This window comes from Thalia democratica, chromosome 9 (genome assembly GCF_965202585.1).
Source record: "Thalia democratica chromosome 9, ktThaDemo2.hap1.1, whole genome shotgun sequence".
NCBI lineage: Eukaryota > Metazoa > Chordata > Thaliacea > Salpida > Salpidae > Thalia > Thalia democratica.
Genome location: NC_139173.1, coordinates 10,600,494 through 10,628,352, shown reverse-complemented (window position 1 = coordinate 10,628,352; position 27,859 = coordinate 10,600,494). Strand labels below are relative to the sequence as shown.

Below are 27,859 nucleotides of genomic sequence, written 5' to 3'. Positions count from 1 at the left end.
CCTTAAGTTTTGAGCAATTATTAAAAACTCTCTCAGTCTAATTTTTGACAAATTTTGAGCAACTTTTAGGAATAAGATTTTGTTAAATTTCCTATATTTCTTTTTTAATAAAAATTAGCCAAAATTATTTATTTTAAATTTGTTGCCTACAAATTGTTTGCAATATTAAAAGGAACATTTCGTGAAAGCTTTTGGTAATTTGCTTTGAAAATGGAGGAGATAGATTTTTAATGAATTTATCAAAATTCCAAGAAAATGAGTCTTCAATTTTGTTTTTCCATACAGTTGTATCGGATTTTTGCTACATAGCTGGTTATTACTGATGACTTAATTAACTTTTTTTCTTTTATTAGTTTCTTGTAGTATATTATCTAAACTTTCAAATAAAAGCTAGTGATAATTTTTGTAAAACAAATGTTTGACCTCTTTATGACCGAAGTAAAGATTTGCTGACTATTAAATTTTAATAATGTTGTTTTACCATTTGATATTATTTTAGTGTTTAACTTAGCCTATGTTATTCAATTGAAATGGATAGTATCAATATTAATCAAAAAAACAAAGGTCTAAGTTAAACACTAAAATGTTTATAATAAAACCTATTGGGCTAATTGAATTTGAAAACTTTATATCTCAAAAGTACTTTAAGTATTATAAAGTTGTAAAAATGTTCGATAGCTTGAGATGAAACACAAAAAATGAGGTTAACATGTAAAAAACAAGATGAGCTGTTTGTGGCCTTAAATGTAATAATGATTTAATATTTAGAACATATATAAACTTCATCTTTACAATATTTATAAAAGGTTTAAACTTTACATATTAACTTTTGTAAAATTTCTAATAATACTAAAATTTTTATGTCTATAACAATTTTTTTTTGGAAATAACACTCTGTTAGTTTCTTTGTTTAAGTTAGTTTAAAATAAAGTATTAAGTACTTGTAGTAAAATAACTTATTTCTAAACTAAACCTTTTAAACCGTTAAATTAAAAAAAGTAGCCTTAAACTAGGATAAACTGTTATTTTATGTATATAAACTGCTTATGTTTTCTCACAGTTTTCATACAAAAAAAAAATTTATTTATCTACTAAACTCAACATCCTTGCACTTAAGTTATATTCAATCTGCATTAAAAGATTAGTGTATAATTTATCACAATAAAGACAACAATGTATTTAGAATTAATCACATTTAGAATAAATCACACTACAAGTAAAAAAATTACCAAACACTATTTGAAACAAAAACTTTTCAAGATTCTAATTGTTTTATTATCTGTATGTAATATTATTTTATGTACAAGTTTACTTGTTTTGAAAAAACATTTTATCAAAGTTCCAATTCCACATATAATTACAATTATAGTTATTCTAAAAAAATATTAAATAGTTATCAAAAAAGTCATGATTTACTACAGTTAAAGTTTAAAAATATGATCTATTAATGTTAAATGCCTTTTTTTTAAAACTTTAGAATACTTCGAAAGTTAAAATAATAACTATATTTTAGTTGAAGTCCTCAATAAAGTGTGTAGACTGCCGCACAAGAAGTGGAAGGCTTCATGCTTGTCTGCATTGCGTGTATGTTGGCTGCTTCAAAAGGTAGGTTTTCCAAAAAAAAATTCTAAATTTTTGTGTCATTTTACATAACAAACTGTTAGACAAATCCTTTCTATTGACTACTATATTTTAAAATTATTTTGGTCATTTTTTTATAATAAAAAGCTTGCAAGGGAGTAAGATTATAACAGTGTCATGTTTATGAAAAAAAAAAAGATTTTTTTATTATGGCAAAAAATAGTAACGTAAGAAAAAAAGTATTGCAGTAACCCCAGTAAACAAAAAATACGTTTTTTAGTACCTCTTTTTATATTAAAAACTTGTAACCAAAAAAATTTAAAAAAATTTATTAAACTTTGTTTTGAAATAGGTTATTTTTATTAAAATTCCAAAAACAATATTTTTATCAATTTTGTATGTAGTTGAATTTATTTAAAATAAATAACTTGATTTTTTATAAGTTCTATACAGTTTATTTTCGTAGCTAGTCACAAAATTTTGATACAAAAAGAACTTACTTTTGTTACAATGTTAATATTACTATTCATGTCTCAAAATTGATTGTTATATTCTAATTTACAGTTGTCGACGAAATATATAACTTTAAACCCTTTATCTTATAAATAACTTTTTTTTTGCACAATTTTTGACTGCTTAAAGTAAATTTAAATGAAATAAAAAAATAAGGTTTAGAACCAATTGTTTTAAAATGGTCAATGTTAAAAAAGTTATTTATTAAATTACTTCTTTTTTACATATAGCTATTTTTTTTACATGCGCCAATAGAAATAAAAATACAGGTCTGAATTTTTAAAAATAATTTTAGTTGAATTTAAAAATAAGTTAAAATATCTATTAAGTATAACAAAATGAAAATTACTCAAATGTACTAAAACACTATACAATATAAGTTGTTTCATATTTAAAGAAAAAACATTGAAAATTTTTATGCATAGTAAAAATTTATAGTGTTTAAAACTATAAGAGTGTTAATAATTATTTAAGACTAAAATTTAAAACAATTATACAACTATAGTTTAGAAAGTTTGTTTATAATATGAACTCTTTGGTTTGGTAATGTTGCTAATCAAATTTAAAATTTTTAAGTATATTGATATAATTATAAATAAGTTTATGTTTTTTTTTTTTCTGAAAATTTAGTTTTTAAAAATTTCTTTGTCAGTTTGTTTAATGCAATATACATAATTTTGTGCTAATGTTATGTCTGTTTTTTACTTTTTAGTTTTTTTTTAAGTTTTTGTCTAATACTTTCTAAATGTGGTATTTTTGAAGGAAACATGTACACAAGCATGCCAGGGAAAAAAATCATCCACTTGCAATTGATTTAAGTTACGGACAAATATTTTGTTTTGAGTGCAAAAGATACGTCTATGACAACGATGTAGAAGATTGTTCTAAGGTGCCTCTAAATTAGTTGTTATTAAAATACTTATTTGTTACAGTTTTTCTGTAGAATGTCTTTGAGTAATCTTTTTATAACGACTTTATCAAACTTAAGTAGCTAGTATACTGTGTATGCTTTCTATGTTTTTCAATTTATATCCAGCTTTGTGTCAATTAGGTTTTTTCTATAACTTTTTACAATTTTTATAGTACATATTCACCTACTTATTTTTTTTTACAGGTCGAGTTTAACAAAATGAACAAATACCTAGGCAATGATAATGTAGAAAATCATCCGATACCTTTACCAAAATATGATTTTAATGGTACGTTTATTATTAAGTAAAAATTATACCAATGTTGTTGAAGGGCAACAAATGGTTTATAGTGTTTAAATAAATATATGGTTTTAAAAGTTGATTAGGTAAGTTTACTATGTTTAGAAAAAAAAAAGTTTTTTTTTAAATTTTATTTTTTCAACAAAAACTTTAATCAAAGTATTTATTTATAGCTACAAACATAACTTACTACAACTAAAAAAAAAAGAGAACACGTTTTAAAAATATGAAAATAATTAGTGTAAAATTTTATTTTATAATTCAGACTACAAGTTATGTTAGTTAGATTGCTTTATTTTATAGTTCACATGAGTTTCTAATATAATTAGACTTATAATGTGGTGAAATAAGTTTTGTTGATTTCTGCATAATATTTTAAAAATTAGTACAAATTTTAAGTTTTTTATACATTTCATAAAGTCATACTCAAGTGGTTACCAAACTAAAAGTAATTAATAAAAATTAAGTTGTTAAAATACATTTTTAAAAGAAAAAAAAAACTAATTAGTAAAAATATTTCACAGCTTTTTCGAAAGTCTCATTTTTAGGTTATTTTATAAACTAATTGTTTTAAAACTCAATACAAAAGCCGGTTTTAAACTTTTGAAAAACGATTTAAATATTCTTAAACTATCATAAAGCATCATTTTTTTGATATATATTTTTTTTTATTATAAAAAAATATTTAAAAGCTAGTAAGAAAAAAAAAGAACATTCATTATAACCAAGTTTTATATTGCTGTTTTATTTTCTTTTATTGCATAATGTCTAATTAATAATAATGATAATTTTTACTTAAAAAGATACTTGATTAAAGAAAAAAAAACTAGTTACTAGTTAAAATTATTTACTTCAAAAATTATTGAATTATGAAATATTTTAAAATAATAAATATGTAAATTAAAAGAAATTTTTGAATTATTAATTTAGTGTACTAATAAGTTAAAAAATTGAATAAAAATTTTTGAAACACATTCAAACGTGTTTAAAAATATTTATAAAATTTTTATAAATTATTTTGTAAAGAATTAACTATGTGTACTTTCTATCGGTCTATTTAGTTGTCACAAGAAACTTTGTAAAAAAAAAACGCAAGGGCCGAAAATAATCTTTCATAGGTTTTAGAATATACAATTGGTAGATGTTATACATTGAATTAATGAAACATTTTGTTAAGTGTTTGTTTTTTTAAACCAAAAAATTATATGCAAACTTTACATAAGTATTATTTTAAAATTTAATAAATCTAAAGAACATTTTAAAAACGTTTGTATCTTTAAAAAAAGTTATATAAGAGAATTATATATAAAAAATTTCAATATAAGTAAAAAGTATTTAAAAGAGTACACAACAAGTTTTGAATATAATTAATTTAACTAATATCCTTCTTTTGCATTTACTAAAATCTTATTAACAGTTTTAAATAAAATACTTAAGTAAATCCAAATATCTACAGCTTATAAATACCCATCAATCCTAAAATAAATTTCTTATTGTTGTTGAACCTGCCTTTATAATTAATTTTAATTTTTTTTTCCTTTCAAAATTTAAATACAAATACTTTTTTTCATGACTATTAAAAAAATCATTAAAAAATTTTTAACTCTTTAAAATATCTTCAGTTATAATTGTATACTGGAAATTAAAACAAACATAAATGTACGCATCAAACTATAGTTAAAACTAGTAAAAACAAAATAAGAACTAAAAAAATCTTCAAGTTTAATATAAAAATTACTTAAAAAGACTACTTTGAAACTTTGCTGAAGTAAGTTTCTTTTATAGACCCTTTTGCACAAATTTACAATAACATATTTAAATTTTTGGAGGTAAAAAAGCACAGTTTTATTTTATTTTAATGCATACAAGTGACATAAGTTTCACTATAAAACATGGGGGATCAGGTCAGAATATTACACTGCGTCACTTTCGCACGGTGTCATTCATTTAAGCACGATGTGTCACATTTGCACGGCGTCATTTTACCACAATGCGTCACTTTTAAACGGTGCGTCACTCTTACACGACGTTACTTTAGCACGGTAGGTCATTTTTGCACGACATCATTTTAGCACGATGCGTCACTTTTGTATGGTGTCACCTTGGCACGATGGGTCACTTTTGAACGGCGTCAGTTTATCACTGAAAGTCATTTTTGCACCATTTCTTTCTCTTTTATTTTTGTTTGAAGCGTCTTTTTTTAACAAGTTTTTATTTTGGACCGAGCTTTAAACCTTCATGTGAAAGTTTTTAGAAAATACATTTTTAGTTATAAATATCTAAAACTGTGTACTATAAAAAAAATCCTGTTTAAAAACTTAATTGAAAAATAAAAGTAAACACGCATTAGATTCGTAAAAAGTTCAAATTTAATTTGCAACTTTATTTTGGAAGTTTTTTAATAATTTTTGCAAATGTAGTACTAAGTTTTTTTTGACAATGGTGTGAAACTATATATAAAAATGTTCAATAAACAAATATAACTAAAAAGATTAAGCAAACACTAATTACTTTAATTTAATTATAACCTGTAACTAGTTTTACTGGTATAAATATTTAAACAATTTATTGTTAATCCAAGTTATTATTCAGTTTTAAAAAGTAAAGATATTGCAAACTTAAAAACAAAGTTAAATTTACTACAGTTAAAACATTTTTAACTATATTATTTAAAATTTTGATGTTAACTATTAAAACATAAAACTTATTTTAATGTTTTTAAAATATACTTGCTTGATACATTAGTTTTACTACATAAAAATTTAAGTTAATAGACAACATTCATACACACATAATGAAATCTTAAGTTCCTTTTTTTTTTTTTGATGTTTCATGGCTTTTCATATTTTATGAAAGGCTTATAAAGAAAATGTTGTAGAAATAATATAACTAAAGTCAGAGATGTTGTTCAAGAAAATACAATTAAAAACAAACATTAAATAATTAATTAATCGCTGCAAGATTGTTTTTACTTTAGAGTTATCAAATTGAAACGTCTTAAAAAATACAAATGCTGTCTTAGTAAACATACTAAATTATAAAATGCAACTGGTAGCTTTTAAATACATTGAGGAAAACTTTTGCATTTACTGCATTGTTAAACTATACAAGTAAAAAAATGTTTAGAAATTTTTAAGATTGCTATGTTTAGTTTAAGTTTAACATAAGGGTTTATCATACCAATTCGATTATCAAATCACAAGCTTTCGGTAGACTAAGACCGGTTTTGTCCTGATTATGACTCATCAATCAGTCACAACCGAAGAAAAAACCGAATTGGTATGATCAACTGTTGTGTTAAACTTGAGCTTGTCTCACAGCATACGAAAGTCCAGGCTTCTGCTCTGCTGTCTTTCGCCGATGTTTTTGTTGAATGTTTAGTTCAAAAAATGCAATACAACTTTACTATATTACAGCAACCTGCCAATTAGGGACGCACTTCTTAGGTACGAACTGCCAGTATGGTACGCACTTTTTAGCCAAAAACGCTGTGTACAAAATGCAATTTTATTTTTATAAGAATTAAGATTTTTTATACTTATAATTAATAATACAATACAAATGATTATTGTGCAAAGTTTATATAAATCAACACTTTTTCACGAAGTTACTTCAAAATATAAGTTTAAAAAATTATTTTCACTTTGAATGAAAAATACAGACTACATCTAATTTAAAACATGTTTATGTTGTATGAAATTAAATTCAATACTTGAAAAAATATAGTTGTTCAAAAAATTTAGTATTTATAGAGTTTAATTTAATTAAATATGGTTAATACTTGAAGGCTTTTCTTAGTTTTACTAAACTTTCTACCCTAAAAAAATTATAATAAATACATTGGAATGTTAAAAATATTATAATACCATATGTTACAAAGAATTAAAAAAATATATACATTGATTAGAAGACCAGTAAACAATATTATACTAAAAGTGTCTAAAAGCAGACTTAAATTTGTTTTTATATATTTTTGCTAATTTGTATTCCTGAGTTTTTTTTACAAAGTTTCGAAAAATCTAGCTTTCTTTTAATTAAAAAAATATATATTGTCGTATTGATTAGTTATTACATTTACTATTTTATCGTATTACTACTTAGTTTAAAATGTATATGGTTATTAAGTAACATAAATATTTTTAGGCTTAATTTTAAATAATGCTAAATAATTTAATACTATAACAACTACAAAGTACTAATTTTTAAAAAAATTAAGTTTGCTTTAAAAACCATTGAACAAAAAAAAAGTTTTAATTCAACCGTAAAACTCCTACAAGTTTAGAGTATTAACATTTATTTTTTATCAGTTGAAAAAAAAGTTTCATAATTTCTCCTATTAAAATCTTTAGTTTGTGCAAAAATAAGGCTCCGTGCAAAATTGATCCACTGTGCTAAAATGACCCACTTACTAAAGTGACGCACAGTGCTAAAATGACGGCGTGCGAAAGTGACCCTCCGTACAAAAGTGACGCACCGTGCTGAATTGACGACCCGTGCTAAAGTGTCACTGTGCCATTCTGACACCCACCCAAATCATGATGCTTTAAAACTTAATGATGTTATTATTCAATAAATTAAATACAAAACTTAAAACTAAGACAATAAATCTTACTAAAGCGCATATAATATTAAGTATTGTAATTTTATATATAAATGAACATATTTGTTTATAGAATATTTGTAATTTTAAGTAGTTAAAAAAGTTTGTTTAAGTTGAATTAATCTACAACTGTATTTGAAATCAATTTACTGTGAACCCTTAACTACTTAAGCTAGTTTTTCAATACAAAATTAACAAATTGTATCATATTGTAAATTACTTTATGTTTTCTAATCTAAACTTATTGTATTACCATTTCAAAACAAGTTATAAAATAGTTGTTAATTTGGAAGTTAAAAATTAAATAATTTTTTAAAAACTAGAATAAACATTTTTTTTAAACTAAAATGTTTTTTTTTCAAAAAAGAATCAAAGAAAGCTTCCATTAACCTTATAGTTTACACCAAACGAAATAGAGCGCATAAGGATTAGATCGTCTAAATCTCTTAAAACTTTTCTTATTAATATTTTTTTCATATAGTTACAAAAAATGTTTTTAAAAAGTTTTTCTTTAAATTAATTTGATTTGCAGCAAACGAGATAGAGCGCATAAGGATGGGATCGCAGACGGAGGGCGGAGGACTGAAGTGCCAGAGCCACCTCGGATGGAGGGGCCTGGTCAACCTGGGCAGCACCTGCTTCATGAACTGCGTCCTTCAAGTTTGTTTTGTACTAAATAAACTTGTGACTTAAATAAAAGCTAGTCTTAAGTTGTTTAAAAGTTTCATGAGCTGCAGTTTTTGTAACTGTGATGATAGTTTATTTTTTATGCCGGTTTGAGCATTTTTTTAAACCTGTAAAAGATTATATGTAAAATATTTTCACATAAAAAATTGTTGTATGAAAACCTCAAGAATATGGTCATATGTTTGTTAATTTTGTAAGCTGTATTTTTGTTTCAAGTTTAAAGCAGTCATATAAAAACACAACATATAGAGCAGTCATATAAAAATTATACAGTAAAATTTTAAAATTTATTTCTTTTAATGAACTGCTATATTTACTGTATTTTAAGAACAAAATTTATGTATTCTTATTTTAATACATAATTAAAATGATAAATTTAAAACTAAAAGTTAAGTGTTTTTTTGTTAATTGCAAAATAATTTTTTGTTGTTTAATCAATTAGTCTAATTATTTCCATTGTTTGCTAGAAATATTCACTAAACAAAACTGTTCATCTATAAACAAAGTACTCACTTTTTAACTTTTTTATATTCTAAATAAGTCATTCCCTAAAATTTAAAAAGTGTGCACTAAAAAAAGTTCTGCAGACAGTGAATTTTTAATTTGATACTTATTTTATGTGAATTTTTTTTTTTTTTTACTTTAAACTTTTAATAAATTGAGCGCTTTTAATAAAAACTTTTAGAAATGAAGTGAGATGAAAATATGCTTATTTTAAAAATATGATTGTTATTCAGTAAAATTTATGTGCACAGTAAAGTATTTTTTTCTCTACACACACAATTTGTGTACACCCTGAGAAATGCACTTTTAGACAGTTTATAAATTTTGTGTGTTGTATAACCTGAAAGAGTTTATAAAAGGTTATTAAGTTGCCTATTCGAAAACAAATCAATGTTTAAAGTAAAAAGAAAAACAATTAACTCAACTTTGTTATTTTTAGGCCTTCATCCACACACCGATGCTGAGAGATTATTTTCTTTCCTGTAAGCACAAATGTTCCAGAGTCAGTTGTTTCATGTGCGAGTTTATAAGTATTTTACAAGTGAGTCAATTTATGATTTTTTTAAATAAGAATTTTGTAAGTAGCAAATTAGATAACAATGTTATAAGTGCCTATGGTTTTAGTTTGTACTCAATGAAATATGGAATCATTTTGTATAAGACAACAGTGTATATTACGTGACTTAGTAACAACCTTTTTAAATACCCAAGTAATAAGTTATTATAATACTCAGGGTTGCTACTTTACCTGGAAACCTGGAAAAACCTGGAATTCGACTATTTAGGGAAAAATAACCTGGAAAAACCTGGAATTTGAGAAATTTTGAAAAAAAAACCTGGAAAAACCTGGAATTTTTAAAAATTTTAACATTTTCAGTAGTAAAATTTGTTTTGAAACAAAAAATCTATCATATAAATAAGATTTTTTGTAATCATCAAAAAAAAATTTTATTTAAAAACACATTTAAAGTAACTTTACAGTATCTTTTCAATGTTATTTATACTATTCAACACAGTTTCTTATATAGAAATTAACTTAAAACTAAATATAGACCCAAAAATGTGTACTTTTAAAAACCTGGAAAAAATTTGGAAAACCTAAAAAAAATTTTGAAATATTTTTTATTTTTACTAAGTAAAGTTTTTTAAGATTTGTATATATGTGTATATCACATTTTCCTAAACAGTTATGATTACGAAATAAATATCTTTAGTTTATGAATATATAATTAAAAACTTAGCTAATTAATTCTTAAATTCGGTAATTTTATGTTTTAAAACCTTCTTACGGTTCAGTAATTTGAAAAATTTAGTTGTATAAAGTTAGAAATAGTTTTATTGTTACTGTAGTACTAAATTTAAGCACTTTAACTTTAGAATGACATATTAATGAGATTTTTTACATTTTATAACTTAATAAAAATCCAACTCTCTTAATAAACTTGTTTCAAGTTTGTATTAAAGTTTTAAAAATATACAAAAGATAAAAAAAGCATTTACAAAATATATTGTAAGTTTTATTCTTACTTTCTGTCTTTTTATTAAGTTTGTAAACGACTTTTTTTCTTCAAGATAAATTTAACATTTTGTTGGTTTTAAGTTGTTGCATCACTAATGCATTTTAATAACTGTTTGTAGGGACAAAGCGGTTTACTAGTAAGTTTTTGTTAATTTTTTACCAACTTTATCATATATTTATTATATATTCATCTTATTATATATTCATCTTATTAGTTATTAGCTAACTCATAATAGACACTATTTTTTTTAGATTTAAATAATATTTTTTAACTAAGATGCTAGATAATGTTACTATTATTTTTTTATACTGAAGAATTTTTTTCACAATTAAGTTCACTTTAAATTAAATGCAAAATGCTTTGCGTAAAAAAAAGTACTACTAAGCTCAAATTTAGTTTAGTTAATGAATATAAACGATTATTGGTTTGATTGTACTTAAAATAATCATAAGGATTAATATATAATTATATACTTCGATAACATTTTGTTTAACTATAAAGTTAGAAGTTTTAGTAAGAATCATGGAAACCAATCAAAATAAATTTTAATGATTGCAAAATTTTATTTTAAAAATTCTATAAGCACTTAGTTTTTAAGTTGTTTAAGTTTGAAAAATAGTTATTTCTATATATAAGTTTTTACACTAATAATTTTTTTAGATAAATACGTCTAAAAGAAACATGTTCTAAGCTTTTCAATATTCATCTACAAATATACATGTCCAAAAAATTAGGAAATGCCTTTTAACAAGGAGGCACTTCTTTAACCTCCTTCTAGAACACACGTTTACTGAAAAAAACAGCATTGTGTATGATCATATATAAAAATGCGACAAATGCAAAAGCTTTTTTAATCTAAATAAACAATTTTAAATATCAAGACATGCTCATCAAGTTAAAAATATTGTGCTTAAAACCGATTTTAATTCATAAAGAATTGCCAAAACTAGTTTTATAAGCTGAATTCCTATGAAAAGAAGCCCAAATCAAAATTTACAAAGTTCTTTATACTCTATTTTCGGTTTTTTGTTGGTTGATTGTTCGTTTCTTTCAATATTATACTTGATTGTTTATAAAAAGACTTGAACTCGTTTAATATAAAAGTAATTTTTACCTTAATTAATAACTTTGTTAAACTATTACTTATTGTTAAAACAACTTAGCACTTTATACTTTTATACTAACTAACTAAAAGTTGTTTACAATGGTTTTTGCAAGGTACTATTTTTGTTCAAAAAGCGTTACACAAAACTAAATATCAAAAAAAAAACTTTTTCCTGTTTTAAATACCAAAAAGTATATTAGTACAAAAAACTAAAGTTAATTATAACATGTAAAAAATTTTAAAGTAAGTTTCATGAAAAACTATGAAAGAAAAAGGTTGAATATTAATGTGAAATAGGTATTTTGAAGATTGTTATTAAATGGATCTCATCATCGAGTTTTTGAAATTAAAAATTTCCAACTTGTCAAAGTATCTGACTCCAACAGTTAGTATAAACTACAATTAATTTATCATTTGTAAAATCTTCAAAAACAAAAAAGTTTATTATGTAAAACAAGCTAAAAACTGACATTTAGCTTCATTTATTAAATTTAGACTTAAGTGAACTATTCTGAGAACAAAATATGTAACAAATTTATGACAAAAACTTTATTAGTTGTGGGTAAAAAATAATCATTTCTAGAAACTATAGTAAGATTGAGGAATTACAAACTTTAAATAAATAAACAAAATGTTTTGTAAATCTTTAAGAAATAGCCTAAAGGTTTTAAAAAAATAGCCTAAAAAAACCTAATTAACTTTTTCGCAAAATCATGAAAAGTTTACGACACAATAAACCGATTGAACACAAAGAAGTTAAGAAAGTAATAATAAATAAAAACGAACTATCATTAAGTGAAATAATTTATAATTAGTATTTATATTTAGTTCCAACAATGTTAAATGAAGCAAATTACTATTTATATCTCAATTAATTTGTATATAGTCCTCGTTTTATTACTGATTTAAGTCGGTTTACTACTAAGTTTTTTGTTGCTTGTAAAAAGTATGATTATTGAAAATTTTATAAACTTAGTTTTACTTATTTTGTTTGTCAAACTATGCTGAGTCTTATTATTTACCTAAGAACTTTCACATAACGGGTATGGGTGGGTGTCACTTTTGCAGGAGGGGAAACTTTTACATGGCGACTCTTTTGCACGAGCATAACTTTAGCACGGAGAGTCACTTTTGCACGAGGGGACACTTTACGCGGGTACGTAACTATTTAAGTGCGTACTTCGTGCAAAAAGGACGCTTCGTGCGAAAACGATTCGTTACCATCGGGTATATAGTACTGTGATTCTTAAACATTTCTTATGCTTTATTTTAGTTTTTCAGACGAACAAGTAGTTCTAAAACAGAGCTGTTTTGTGTGTAAAGTTTGTCATCATGGTTACTGAAATTGTTTAAAACTGTAGAGAAGTTAAACATGTAATGTAGAAAGATTCGTAAAGTATAAAAAATACTCTACTGAAAATAGAGGTTGGTATATATTTGGCGTACATGGAAAACTTAAATATATTTTAATTATTTATCTTTAAATTAGCAGTTACAAGTTATTTTTTTTTCCAATACAACTATAACAATTAAAAGTTTTTTTATATTATCAAAAAATAGTTTATTTAAAATGGTATATGTTTAAATCGACTAAAATATACAATTGTTGAATAATTTTTAAAATACTTTTTTACTTAAAGCTTTTTTTTCTTGAACTAAAACAATATCAGACTGTTTATAATATGTACATTACATATAAAATTAACCCTAAGTAGATAGGTTTGTTATAGTTTTACATTCTATAGGAGGTGTTTAAAAAATATTTTACTTAATTATCTTAGTATGGTAGAATTAGCTGTATATTAAAAAAAACATATTTAGAAAACAATACCACTAAAGTACCTAGTTGTTTAGTATTTGCGTTTTAGTTTAAGACCATAGTTGTTTAAATACTATAAGCTCTAGTTTACCTCAAGGTAATTTAATGCTTGATTTCCAGAAAATAGAAACTGTTATAAGTATTTACGCTTTACATTTATTGAAAGAATCACACTAGTCGTAGTAACGAAAATACTTCAACACAGAAATTATACCAACACTACCATTTTTAAACCTGCAGTTTTCTTATTATAAAACTACTTTTAAAACTACAAAGAATTAACTTGAAAGCATCACGCAAGTCATAATACCAAACAAATCTCCACAGAAATTCTACACGGGGCAGAAGGAGAGCGTGCTGCCGACGAGGATGCTGCAGCTGATGTGGCGGGAAGACGCCAATTTGGCGGGATACGAGCAGCAGGATGCCCACGAGTTCTCCATGTTCTCGCTCAACAAGTTCCGATCCCAGCTGAAACCTTCCAAGTAAGTGATGTTTTATGAATAATTAGTGTACTTTTTTATAAAATTATGATGACTTTAAGTACAAAAACTTATTTGAACTGAACCTTCATAAGTACGATATATTATAAAAAAAAATTTTTTGACATTATGCAGATTGCCTTTTCACAATATGATATTCTTTATAATTTTCTACCTTACTTATTCCATTAGCTCAGCTTGTTTTTTTAAATGTAACAGGATATTAACAGTAAATAATTTATCTATTATTTATTTTTACAGTTTATTATTAACAAAACAATGTTTCAGTCATATATAGGAATGATACATTGTTTTGTTAGTAAAAAACTCTAAAAATAAATGATAGATAAAAATCTTTTTAAAGATATTTAAGTCGAGAACTTTGAATTGTTTGATTTGAAACAAATAGCAATAGTAAATAATTTATTGAAGCAAATTTAATCCTTTTTTATTAAAACCAAACACTTTTTCAACCAATCAGACACAAGAGTGGAACGCCTCTGAGCTGCCACACCACGACCGCCACGACCTCCAGCTGCGAGAGTGACGACTGCTCGTCGCGGGGGAGCACCATGATCGAAACTTCCATAATCGACCAGGTGTTCAACGGCCAGTGCCAGAGCGACGTGACTTGCCAGAGGTGCAGTTACAATTCGTCGCGGAAGGACCAACACATCGACTTCTCACTGGAACTTCCCGGTTGGTTTGGTGTTTATAGGTCGACAAAAAATTATTTTTACAAATTTAACAATTATACATAAATTGTAGATAGTATTAGAACGTTAAGATTTTTTTTAAACATTATTAAAATTAAAAAAAAATTGCCAATATATATATTTCTGTGGTTCTCAGTGTTTGAAGAAGCCTTGCACAATGTACTACTGAAAAAAAATTGAAAACAAATTAAGATCTAGAAGAGACTTATTAAAAAAAAGACTTAATACTTGTCTGAATTTCTGAGCACAGTAAAACAGTTTTCAGGCACATTCTGAGAAAAACTGATTTATACATCAATTTGGATTTATTTAGACAATTGTTTTAATTTTACTTTTAACTTACATTTGATTATAAGTTGATTCTTTTCAAATTATTTTATTACTTAAAAACTTAAATTTAGGTCAAAAAAGTGCTTTGACAGTTGAATAAATGTTTTCTAAAAGAAGCTTAAATTATTCATTAACTCTTGTGAGATCTTACATAGAGTAAATATTTTTAGATTAGTTTATAAAATAGCAAATCAAAACGTAAAACTTGGATCAAAAATAAAGTGACAGTTGACTGCATGTAAATTTGCTAGATTAAGATAAACTACAAGATTGATCTTAAATGTGCTAGGGCATAAAAATGGTGTATGCCAACGCAACACAAAGTTAGACCTTTTTAATTTTGACGTTTACTTAGGTATTAAGAAAGGCAAGATTTTTTGAGTTTCAAGTTATGTGTGTTTCAAGTATGCTTTTTTATCAAAACTAGCTTTTTTTATAGAAGAGTTGCCACCAGTAAAATTTTTTTTTAAAGAATTCACTTACATACTAATTTGTTTAAAAGTTAATGATATTAAATTCAAGTAACTTGAATTAACAAAATAGTTTTTTAAACAAATCAAACACAAAAATCTTTACAAATTAATAATTTTTTCATAAAGTTATTAGTTTTAATTCTAAAATGAAATAATGTACTTAAAAAAACTAAATTTTTGTTTGAATTGTTTTTTCATACTAAAATTAACATCAAAAGTACTTTAATGAAAAATTAATCACAACAAAATTCTAATTAAAATAGCAAATAACTGACTATTTTTTATACATTTATAACTTTATATTTTCAATTGACATAAGATGTAACGTTAAAAGGCGTTAAATCCTGGAGATCCCGATAAGCTAAGCTTATCGGAATAAATACCACAGATGTTCTTGTGCTAAAACTTTATTTCAACTAACGGCGTTTCACTGCTCTCAAACAAATTTAAGAACAGATCTACGGAGATATCTCCGTAGATCTGTTCTTAAATTTATTTGAGAGCAGTGAAACGCCGTTAGTTGAAATAAAGTTTTAGCACAAGAACATCTGTGGTATTTTCAATTGACTATATTTTGTTTAAAAAAAAACAAACAAACAAAGCAACATAATTAGCGTTTGTAGTCATCTACAGCTTTTTATTTAAAGCTTTCTTTTTTTAACGCTACTTTATTATACTTAAGTAGATTGCCTGGTTTTGTAAGTAGAAATTAGCTTCAATTGCTTTCTTATTAAACTGGAACATATTTGTCTGTAATTTAAAAAAAACTAAATCAAAAACAAAAAGCAAGCACTGATTCTGAGCTTTAATGAACAATGAATTAAACTTAATTTACTGGTAAATAATATAAATATTTTGTAAAAAACAAATGCCATATAAGTAACCTTTAATTAAATTTATATAAGTCTAAATTTTATTATATTGTTCTAGAAAATTTGTTTTGTTTCAAAATCAGTTAGATCCAAAGTTTGATCAGAAGTCGGCAAACTGCGGGCCACATTCAACATTTTGTTTCAACTAATTTAATATAATTTTCTTTTTTTAATGTTTCAAAATTTTAGTGTTATCTTTAAAAGATAAAACTATCGCCTATTTTTTTTTCTGTTAAAAAAAATAGTAAAAAATATGCTTTTTTAAACACACTAAAATCTTTCCTATCTCGACCTGCCGAGACCCCTTGTTTTGATAACTGATTTGTTATCAATTAAATAACTATTTAGAGTTACTAAGATAAAAGCTTAGATTACAAAGTTTTTAATTTAAAGGTTTAAAAATTTAGATTTCTTGGTTTTTATAAAATATTAAAAGCTTGTGTTTTATTTTTTCAATAGTAGTAAACTTTTTTTAGTGTTTTCTTTCATTCCTATCTTTATAAGTTTTGTTTATAAATTAACAAATACAAGGAAATAATTTAAGAACTTTTAATAATTGTAGATATGCGTTATTTAGCTACTTAGTTTTTTTTATTTAGTGTAATTATGAATGTACATAACTATTTTTATAAACATATGTAATAAAAACCACTACTTCAATATTTTAGTAACTGCACTATATGTATATAAATAAAGTTTGCGTAAATCTAAATTGAAAATTTTTTTTACGAATAAAACAATTAAAAAACTAATGTACTTGAGCTAAAAAAAACGTCTAAAATGTTTTCGACTGTTGTTTAGATATTTTTGTATAACTTAAGGAAATAAAATTACAACCTAAATACTATTCGTAATTGTAAGCAAAAAATATTTTATTAAAATAAATTTAAAGGTTTTTCAAATATAGAAATTATACTTAAAAAACATATTTTATGTTTTTGATAAGAATTCATACAGTGTAGAAATAATAAGTTTTAAGATAAGAATTTTTTTAAGTTTCTAATTAGGAGTGAGAACAAAGAATACCTGTGAATGAAAAATTTAAAATCATTGCGAAAGAAATAAGTCAAAATAAGTTGTTTACTGTAATTGGAAAATAATAGAAAAACTACATTGATAGTAAATAGTTTTTAATAAAAAATGTTAACGTTATAAACTAACTTTCAAATAAATAATAATTTCTATAAAGGTTTTGTATACGCGTAATTACATGGTTATTGTTTGGTCAGTAAAATCATAAACTGGTCTGAAAGTTAATTTATTTCTGAAAGTTTATCAGTAGAAGTTAGAAAATGTAGGTTTTTTATAAATGTTCAGTTTTTTTCTAATCAGACATTTTTTTGCTCATGTAAAAAGTTGTCCCGGTCAAATTTTTTATATTTTAGATAGTTTAGTGTAACTTTGCTTGAAACTGTTCTTTGTTTAACTTTTATTTTGAAGCAAAAACAAACTAAGTTGTTTTTTATGTTTAAATATCATAGCAAAAATTGAACTTAATTTTTGTATTATGAGTTTCGGAAAAAAATTGTTAATTGTAGGAACACCACAATAAATAACGTTGTGTTATTTTGAATGCTTAAGAGCTACAATATAATAAAAAAAAGTAGCAAAGTTTTAGTACTTTATTATTTATAACTCCTACATGTACTTTTAGAAATTATATTATAAGCATCTAAAAAGACCTCACAATATATTTTTGTTAAGTTAACTTTTTAGTTTTTTTAAATCTTTAATGTTCTCTTAATTTTAAATGTAACAAATTAAAGGTAGGACGATTTCCAGTTTAATTTTTTTTATTAAATTCGTAAATCCTTGAACAAATATTCAAAAAATGTGTCACCACGCTAATAAAATGATAATTTTCTTTAAACTATAAAAAAATGTTTTTTTTGTTATTTTATTTATTAGTAAGATGTTTTTAAGTTTTGTATAGAATTATAACAAATAATTTAGTACATTAATATTGTAGCCTAGAAAAAAATCCATGTTTTTTTTTGTATATTTTAATGAGCTGACTGAAGGTTTGACTTACTTTTGTAGAACAATATAATCAGTTTAAGTATAATATTTTATTTAAACTCTATTATATGTGAAAGATTAACATGTTTCCTTCCATCTTGTTCTGTAAAACATACTTAATTTACAAGTTTTTTTTTTTATTTGATTTATTTTTGCGGGAAGTTGTATAAGTTTCACAAAAAATATTTGTTCATTACTTTATCCTAGAAAAACTGTTTAATAATAACTGACAAAATTTAGAACACTTTGGAATTTAAATTTAAAAAACGTTTTAAACCTGATTTTTTTTAGATAGTTTTGAATCACAATTATATACAGCTATTTCTATTGCTTTCAATATTTTTATTATTTGAATTACATTTGTTTGATCTTTTAGTTGCATAAAATACAATTAAAAAGTTTGTGTTAAACAGCAACTTAGCTGAGACTTAATTATTAATTATTTTTATGATAAAATGTTTCTATAATTATTTTTTTTCTTCTGAAACTGTTTATATCTCAGGTTTAAACTCGAGTCCGTGGCATCACTCCCAAAGTACTAAAAATAAGCCCACAACGAACGGGAAAGTGAACTCCAAAGCAGATCAGCACTGTAAAAACAGAATATCTTTGCAAGATTGCTTGAACAGGTGATTATTTTGATGTTTCAATTTCATACGAGCAGTTTTTTTTTTTTTTTGCATAATAAATCATGTGTATAAATTAGAAATTTACTTTTAAAGAAAATATTCGATAGATTCGTTATTTATACATTGAAATACTCATATTAACAGCTTTTTTTAATATTTGTCTGAATTTTAATTAGTATTTTTGATTTAATTTTTAGTTTAAAGAATGCTAATGTATAAAACCAATTTTAACTTGTTACTTTTTTATCTTGATGAACAAAAAATTTACCTCATTTTTAAATCAAACTTTTTTTAAATTCACCGCGACTATAGTTTTTTTTTTTTGTTTCTCTGTTTTATATACTCATCTATCTTTTAATAGTTTTTATTGTTTTATAGTTTAATAATTTACAAAATTAAACTAAAGTTACACGTTATATAAGTTTACAGTGGTGGCCATTGAGTTTGTAAAGTCATGCAGTTTAATAATTCAGGCAAAAAATATCGTGAAATTTAAGAACTAAAAAAAGTTATAATTTTCAAATATTTCTTATTGAAAAATCATTGAAAATTTTTAAATAATTGAATTTATTTATATTGCTATATCTATTACTGTCAACGATATGATTTTTCTTGATTGTGAACTATGAAATTAGGTAATCTAATAAATAAACACCAATTTATAAACAGAATGAGCATTTTTTTATTTAAATAATTCTAAAGTTTACACAGGTGTCCACTGTTTTTTTAGAAATTTCTTCCAGGGTTCCTGATTTCCTTCCAGTTTTTTGAAAATACGATATTTTTTGTCCCTTTAAAGTAGAAAAAAAAAAGTTTTAAAGAGTAAGTTACTAAAAAGTATTATTACCAAAAAGACACTGTAATGCTACTTTAAATGTGTTTTATAATAAATAAAATTTTATTTATTATGTAATTGTTTTGTTGTGTACGATAGTTATTTCTTATCTAACGTGAATTTCATTATTTTGTATGTAAAAATTGTTCAAAGTTCCAGATTTTTGAATAGTTTATGTTTAGAATTCAAGGTTTTTAAATGTGTTAAATTACAGTTTTTTTTGTGTACATTTTAAAATTCCAGGATTCCAGCTTAAATAAACGCTCTGTTTACAAAATGCTTCAGATTTTTTTTGTTTTATCTGAAAATAAAGAAGCTGTTAAAACTTTATTAAACTTATTTTACTATACAGTATAAACTAATACTTATTATAAAGTGAAGAAAATAATATACAGGGTTCGTGCGCGTCAGGCTAAATCAGTTTTTTTATTTAAAAATTTGAGAATCTTAGTTTTTCTCAGTTCAAATGCTTAAAAATTTTTTATAAAAAAAATTGAGATGTGAATTTATTTCTAAATAAAGATTTAGTTATTAAAGACAAAATCAGTCAGTATTTGTAAAAATAAATGCTTAACACCTTTTGTTGAATCTCTAAAAAAGTATAAGAATTTTCATTATTTTGTTTTGAGTAGATTATATATGTCATAATTATGAAAATTCATAAAAAAAATACAGTTCAAACATTAGTTTAGTTCAACAACTTAGCTGTTTTTTTGAATTTGTTTACATCAGCTATGTATTTCAGAGCTTGGTTGGTTGAACTATTTTAACTTCTAATTTAAAGGCTTTATACCAAATACTTTTTAAATTAAAACTTATAGCAGTTTATTCATATATTTTACTGTTTCTTTAAAGTTATTAGAGATATTCACAACACTAAAACTTAGCTTTATTATATAAGTACTAAGTTTTGTGGGAGTATGAATTTTAGGAATAATTCATTTTTCTTTACAAGAACAAAACATTAATGATTTTTTTGTTTATTTATTTTTTATTTAAGTGTAAGCTTATAAAATCTGGTACAACATTAACAACCACTCTATTTATTTAGAGTTTAGAATTTATAACTATTTATCTATTTTAAGTATTATTAAAAATACTATAATAAACAGTTTTTATTTATTTAAATACTCGTGTTAGCGTTTCATTTTAAATTTTAACAAAATACAACAATGCACGTCGTTTTATTATAAATCTTCTGGTTATAATGTTTTTACTTAGTGCTTAATTAAATTGAACAATTGTGTTAAGTAATAAATATCAAATTTTTACACTAGTAATAGATTAGATATAACGCTTATTTTAAAACTTATCACTAATTTGTTATGTTAAGGGCATAGGGGTCAATCACCTTTTTCACAATTTAGTTTTATTTTATTGAGTTGTAACTAAGCTATGGGTTGCTTTTTGCAGACTTTTAAAGCTCAAAATATTTTTGAGATAAAGCTGGTTGAAGAAGGAGACTACAATAGTACTTATCAAGACCCCCCAATACCAGAAATGACGTCTAAAGAGGATTTTCCTTACTTTGAAAAAAATGTCAGGCTAAATGAAAAAAAAAATCGCGCACGAACCCTGAATATATAAAATGGAATTTAGAAAACTGCGTTAGATATGTACACAGGATGATAGCTGTTTTTTTTTAACTCAGACTTATTTTTTAGAATTTGAATGAGACTAAGTTACATAAAATATTTATTAATTTTTACTAAAATTATGTTCTACTAACAAACTTTTGTCAGTTTTATAATGTTTATTTCTATTTGCAGGTAAAATTTACTGCCTTGTAGTCATATGTTAATATAACGTTGTAATTGTTTGTTTAGATTTTAGTTTCTGAATCATGATGTTAAAATTAACAGTTAAATTTTTTTTAATAAATTTATACTACATAGTTATTGTAACTTTACATAGTACATAGTTTAATTTATCATGTTTAACCTTAAATATAGTGTTTTGAAACTCAAAACTGTTGCATAAAGATAAAATTAAAAATATTTTGTTCCAAATCTCTAAATAAAATTATCTTCAAATTTAAAAGTTTAGCTTTTTTAAGATTTCTACTGTTTTACAAAGGTATGATGTTCTAAAATTAGTGTGTGAAACGTATATCTATAGTTATGCTTTTGTAGTTTTTAAATAAAAGATAAATGTGTTTAAGTCTAAAATAAAAGTAAAATCTGCCAAAGGACAATTAACTATCTGAAACTAGTTTGTAGCGGTAGCCACTCAAATTAGTTATTTGCCTCAAGTAGTGGCAAAACATGTAAATTAATTTTGGAAAACAAAGATTAAATATTAAAAAAATACATAATAAAATATTTTTTTAGATTTAAAATCAAGCAAAATACTTTAAGGTAAATACTAAAATAATAGTATAGATTCCATTAAATGTGTGTTAAAGAACAAACAAAAACTTTAAAGCTAACTCTATGTTGTAACTAGGTTTTAAGACTGTATTTCTTGTACTAAGAGTTTAAAAAGAACTTATGACAAGGACTTAAAAGAACATGGTTCAAAAAGTTAGTGAGATTACATAGAGTAAAACATGTTTTAAATGTTAAAAAATTTTTACTGTAAAGCATCTTTAGTAATTTTAAATTATTAAAAACACCTTTTTCTAGTTGAATTTTAATTACTAAAATATACTAACTAGAACAATAAAGTTAAAACAAATTAACAAAAAAATTTAAACATAAGTCACTCATTTAAAAAAGGTTTATTAATTAATTTTATTTAGCGCATCATCAGAATAATCTTTCTAAAAACTGATAATAATATAGTGTAAATTTATTTATATACAAATTAAATTTTTTAGCTAAACTTTTCAAATTCATTGTATATAACTAAATTTACACTATACTATTATCAGTTTTTAGCAAGATTATTCTGATGATACACTAAATGAAATTAATTAATAAACCTTTTTTTAATTTTTCATTAAAAGCAGTACTAAAACCAAACTATTCAAAAACAAATTAACAAATCCTGGAAGGAACCAATGGCCATCCTGTATTATAATTATGATTTATATTATATTTTTAAACGTATATAATATTATCAATTTTTCAAATAAACTATTAGCTGTTTTAATGTCAACCATATTTATTGATCAAAGATGTTTTACTATGTTGTTAATTTCTAATACAATATTTAAATATAGTAAAAATGTATATGCAGAAATTTTTTACATAAGTTTGCAATATATTTGTCTTTGTTTTCAAGTTTCACAGTCTTGTTGAACAAATAAACTTTTCCTGAGAAATAACTACAAATTTATAGATCTTTTTAAACCAGGTTAAAATTAAAGCTTGTCCAAAGTATTTTTTGTTTATGTTTATTTTCCTTAACCTTTTAGTACAAGGGTTACTATACGGAAAACTTGAGAAAAATTTAAAAATGGATTATAAACTTACATAATGGATAAAAGAAATTTTATATTTAAAAAAGACCTTAAAAAAGACCTATAATGTTTCAACAGATACACGAAACCCGAGGTGATCAACCAGTTCAAGTGTGAAGGGTGCGGGGACTACACCGAAGCCAGGAAACAGTTGAGCATTTTCGCCCCACCCCCCGTATGCTGCTTCCACCTGAAACGATTCGAACACACCAGCAAGGTTCGAAGTGATAAACATATTTTTAATTGTTTTTGAGAATAGTTTAACAAACATTTTGTAAAACGTTTTGTTGGTTATTTATTTATATAAAGTTGTTTTCGATTTTTTAAAGTTTATTTACTTATTTATTTTCGTTTAAGATTTCCTAGAACTACATGTATTTTTTTCTTTTGCTTAAAAAACTGTCAAGTTTTTTCATTTATATACTTAAAAATAATATCTAGTTATATTTTTTACAGGCGCGGAAAAAGTTGGACGTCTTTGTAAAGTTCACCGAAGAACTGGATCTCACCCCGTTTACAACGAGACAGCTCAGAAAAGATAATAAATTTGACGAGACACCTCCTTCCAACAACGAACACAAGTTTGTTTACTGAACAAAAAATATTATATACAGTGTTAAACAGAATATAATGTAGTATTTCGAAAAAAAGTGTAAAAAGTTTGTTATTCCGTATGTGTATAATTCGTCAAAGTATGGAATAAATAGTTGTATACATTACAATGTTTTTTTGCATTTTTTAAAGATATGTTGGAGTTTTTACAGTAAAACTTTCAACTTAGGTAAGTAAAGAAAAGTGTTAGTCAACAGAATTTTATATTAATGTTTGTAAATATATAAAAATACATATGTATTTACATAGCTTAAAGTACTGAAGAAAAACTGTTATTTTAACTTATACATTTATTTATGTGCTTTCGCACATCCAAAACAAGTTTTGGTTTATTTATTTAATTTATATTATATATATATGAGCAAAATATTCATTTACTTAGAGTTATTTTTTTACTGATTTTTTTTTTACTGCTCATAAATTTTATAAAATTTATGAGCAGTCTTTATGTTTTTTAATCTTTAAAAGTAGATACACTAAACGAAGCACAAATTTTCTTTTAATACCAGTAATATTGTATCACAAAAAAGGTTGTGTCTTATTTAAAATAAAACCGACACCTATAATTTCTTGCGCAGAACCACGCTATTTCATAATAACTTACAAAAGTAAGAATCCATTTTTGTATACTATGGTTAGTATTTTTTAACTTGATATAATTCTCCGATTTAAAAAAGAGCCCATATTGTACAGGATAGCCATTTAACTTCAAATTTTAAAATTCAGGCAATAAATATTATGTTGTTTGGTATTTAAAAAAAAAACTTGAACTTTGAACAAAATTATTCAAAAACCTTAAATTTTGAACAATTGTTTGTATACAAAATAATGAAATTTAGATTAGATACAAAATGTGTATTATGTAAGAAAACAAATTTAGTATTAAAAAAGATGGTTCAAAAAAAGCAGTTAAGAAATCACTACATTATTTTTACTATTAAAATCTTTTTTATTTACCTTTAATTTAATTATATACCAAAAAACTGACAACAAAAGTTGTACTTACAAAAACTTAGAAGAAATTTATAAAAAACCTTTGCCAACCTTGTATTGTAGGACTTATATAAAAAATTATTTCAAATGTTTTTAAATTTAAGTTTCACCTAAAAAAAGGCTCCTCAGTAGTTTAATTTTCAATATTTTTCAAACAAGCAACGTTTTCTTAAGGCTACCAGAGAATCCATCCTTTTAAAAGTTGATTTGATTATTTAGAGTTTTATCTTAGTGATGAGAATTTTTTTATCGGTTAACAAAATCCAAAGTAACTTTGGAGTTTCAGGTCAAAATCAGAGATTTCAATAAGTTAAAGATGCAAACCAAAAGCGCAAAACAAAAATTAGAAAATATATTTCTCCTTAATTTTTGAATTTTGACAGTTAGTGTAGTCCTTTATAAGTTGTTTTAATTATTCACCTATAGAAAAATTTTAAAATAAATCTTTATAAGTAATAATTTTTGCTCTATGCTTTTTAATAAAAACAGGTTGATTTAAAATGATAAAGTTGCTGTAGCTTAAATTGTTTCAAAAATTCAAGATTGAGTGAGCCAGCAATCTGAAAGCAAAATGTTAAATATGTCTGTAGCAGTTACATTACAATTTAAGTTTTGATTGCTCAAACTCATATGGTAATATTAAGGGGGCAAGCCTAATAGGATAGTTAAAAATTAGTGATCTGCCGTATGAACCAAATCCTAAATATTTTAAGCTTTATGTAGTGTTAATAGAGAACAAACTTGAAAAATTAATTATTAGTGCCGTTAGTTTAGTAAAAATGTTTAATAATATTTCTTGTTAAAAAAATAAAAACAATGTTACTTTTAAACTATTCCATATAAATCACTAACAAAAAATAAAACTTCATACAAAGAAGACAAAAATTCTATGTATAAAAAATCTAAATTGAATTTAAAGATAATAATTTAAGCTACTTATACGATGGTTACATGAGATTTTCCAATTCGGAAGTTTTGAATTCTAAAAAAAAATTTGAAGGGCCTTAGCTCAAAATGTTATATATATTTGCGTATGTAGGTCTAACTAATACCTACAAACACTTGTTTTTTTGTTTTTGAAAAAAAAAAGTAATTATTTAATGAGAGTTTTATAATTTACTAAAAGTGCTATGTTTTAAAACTATCTAGGTTACTTTGAACCCTTGAGGCCTGTGTTAAGGGATTACTTATAGATATATAGCTGAAACTCCTCTTAGTTTTATTGTTAATTTTTTTAACAGCCAAACGCTTAGAACGTTCGGTGCTTGGGGCAAGACCTACATTTCCTGCTCTATGTTTAATAAATACAAGGAAGTATAGAATAGCTAAGTAGTTTTTAAATTTTATATTAAAACTTTGGTTAAAATTTAAAACTTTATTAATTTAAAACAGCCAGTTTTTAATTTGCAAATAGTTTAATCTTGTAATAAAGTAATAACACCAATAAAGAAATTCTCAGATAAAAGGTTGGCACTATCAAAGTTAGTGTAAAAAACAGCTTACATCAACAACAATTTATAAACAATAAAGACATTAACCGCCAACACATAACGAAAATAGCCGAAAACTAAAATCCAATTTAATAACAAAGGGCAAATTTGTACTACTCGTTACTTAGTTTTATAGCAGTTTCGAATCTTCACTTATAACAACTTCAAACAAAAGTTAATAATGTAGTTTGACCGTTTTTACTAAAATCAGTATGATACTGTTATCTTAAAAACTTATGTTTTAAACTAACTAAACTAAAAAAAAACATTGTAGTTAATACCATATTATTAACCACTTTCCAAAATAATTTAAAAACCCATTTTAATCGCTGAGAACTATACTCACAAAATAAAGTTTGTTTTTTGGAAAACAACAACGCAAAATACTAATCTTTTTTAAAAAGGTATTTATATTATAAAATCACTTTGTTTCAGATTTTTTCTTTTGCTTAGAATATTTTGTTTGTGTGAACTCTGAGATCTCTACCGTACATTTTGATATTCAAATAAACTAATATCAAAATGTCATTTTAAATGTGTTTTTAATTATTATAAAAGCTTATTTTGCTAAGCTATGTACTTTTTTTTTAATCTTTAAGAAACTAAATAGTTCTGAAAAAACAACAGCTTATATTTAAACTATCAAAACACATGAAAGTTTATAACCACAGAAAACACCTGTTGTAACAACTAAAACTTTTGTAAAAATGTTTAAAAAATAGATATTTCTCCAAAAATAAACACAACTTCCATTGGAATTATTAAATCAACAAGATATATTATAACATCAATTGTAATTATATAAATATCACATAAATTATTTATTACAGCAAGTACCTGTTGTACGCGGTCATCAACCACCACGGCGACCTCGAGTCCGGCCACTACTCCTGCTTCGTCCGATCCTCCAATCACGACCGGTGGTTCAGCTGCAACGACCACGAGATCACCACGGCGACCAGGGATCAGGTGTTCGGCTCGCAAGCGTACTTGCTGTTCTACCACAAGAAGCATGTGACGTGCGCCAACTAGCGGACAGTTTTTATATATTTATGTACAGGTTCGAATTGATCTCGTTTTTTACCTATTTTTTTTTCCTAGACGAATTAATACGCTTTTGTTTGTTTACTTTTTGTTGTTGCTTGTTGGATTCTGGCTCGTGAGTTTTATTATTTTTTTGGTAGCTTTAGCTTCACCATGTACTAACATTTGTGTAAAAATGTTTTAATTTTTAATATTCAATATGACACTTAAAATAAAGTTATATTGTAGAAATATTGTTCTAAGTTGAATTTTGGTCTAAACTCAACAGTTTAGTTGAATATTTTAGTTTTAATATTTAAAAAATATTGCTTTAATTAAAAAACGATAAAAGTAAGGAATTAGTTGCAACCAAAACTGTGAGCTTGTTACTACATTATAATTTTACTTGAAAGTTATTATTCCAAGTTTGTTCAGCAGTATG

The 27,859-nt window shown here is 24.3% G+C and overlaps 1 protein-coding gene across 1 annotated transcript in view; it reads left to right on the top strand.

Annotated features, from left to right (window-relative positions):
- The window catches only part of LOC145844802 (ubiquitin carboxyl-terminal hydrolase 22-like), a 50,161-nt gene extending 22,609 nt beyond the window's left edge, over window positions 1-27,552 (top strand). The window contains exons 4-14 of the mRNA XM_082952223.1: window positions 1,514-1,605; window positions 2,857-2,983; window positions 3,209-3,293; window positions 8,438-8,565; window positions 9,536-9,637; window positions 13,868-14,025; window positions 14,504-14,721; window positions 18,935-19,061; window positions 23,378-23,516; window positions 23,756-23,880; window positions 27,225-27,552. Of these exons, the coding sequence (XP_082808349.1) occupies window positions 1,514-1,605; window positions 2,857-2,983; window positions 3,209-3,293; window positions 8,438-8,565; window positions 9,536-9,637; window positions 13,868-14,025; window positions 14,504-14,721; window positions 18,935-19,061; window positions 23,378-23,516; window positions 23,756-23,880; window positions 27,225-27,426 (1,503 nt within the window). The 3' untranslated portion in view covers window positions 27,427-27,552. The remainder of the gene's footprint in view (window positions 1-1,513; window positions 1,606-2,856; window positions 2,984-3,208; window positions 3,294-8,437; window positions 8,566-9,535; window positions 9,638-13,867; window positions 14,026-14,503; window positions 14,722-18,934; window positions 19,062-23,377; window positions 23,517-23,755; window positions 23,881-27,224) is intronic.
- The last annotated feature ends 307 nt before the right edge of the window (window positions 27,553-27,859 follow it).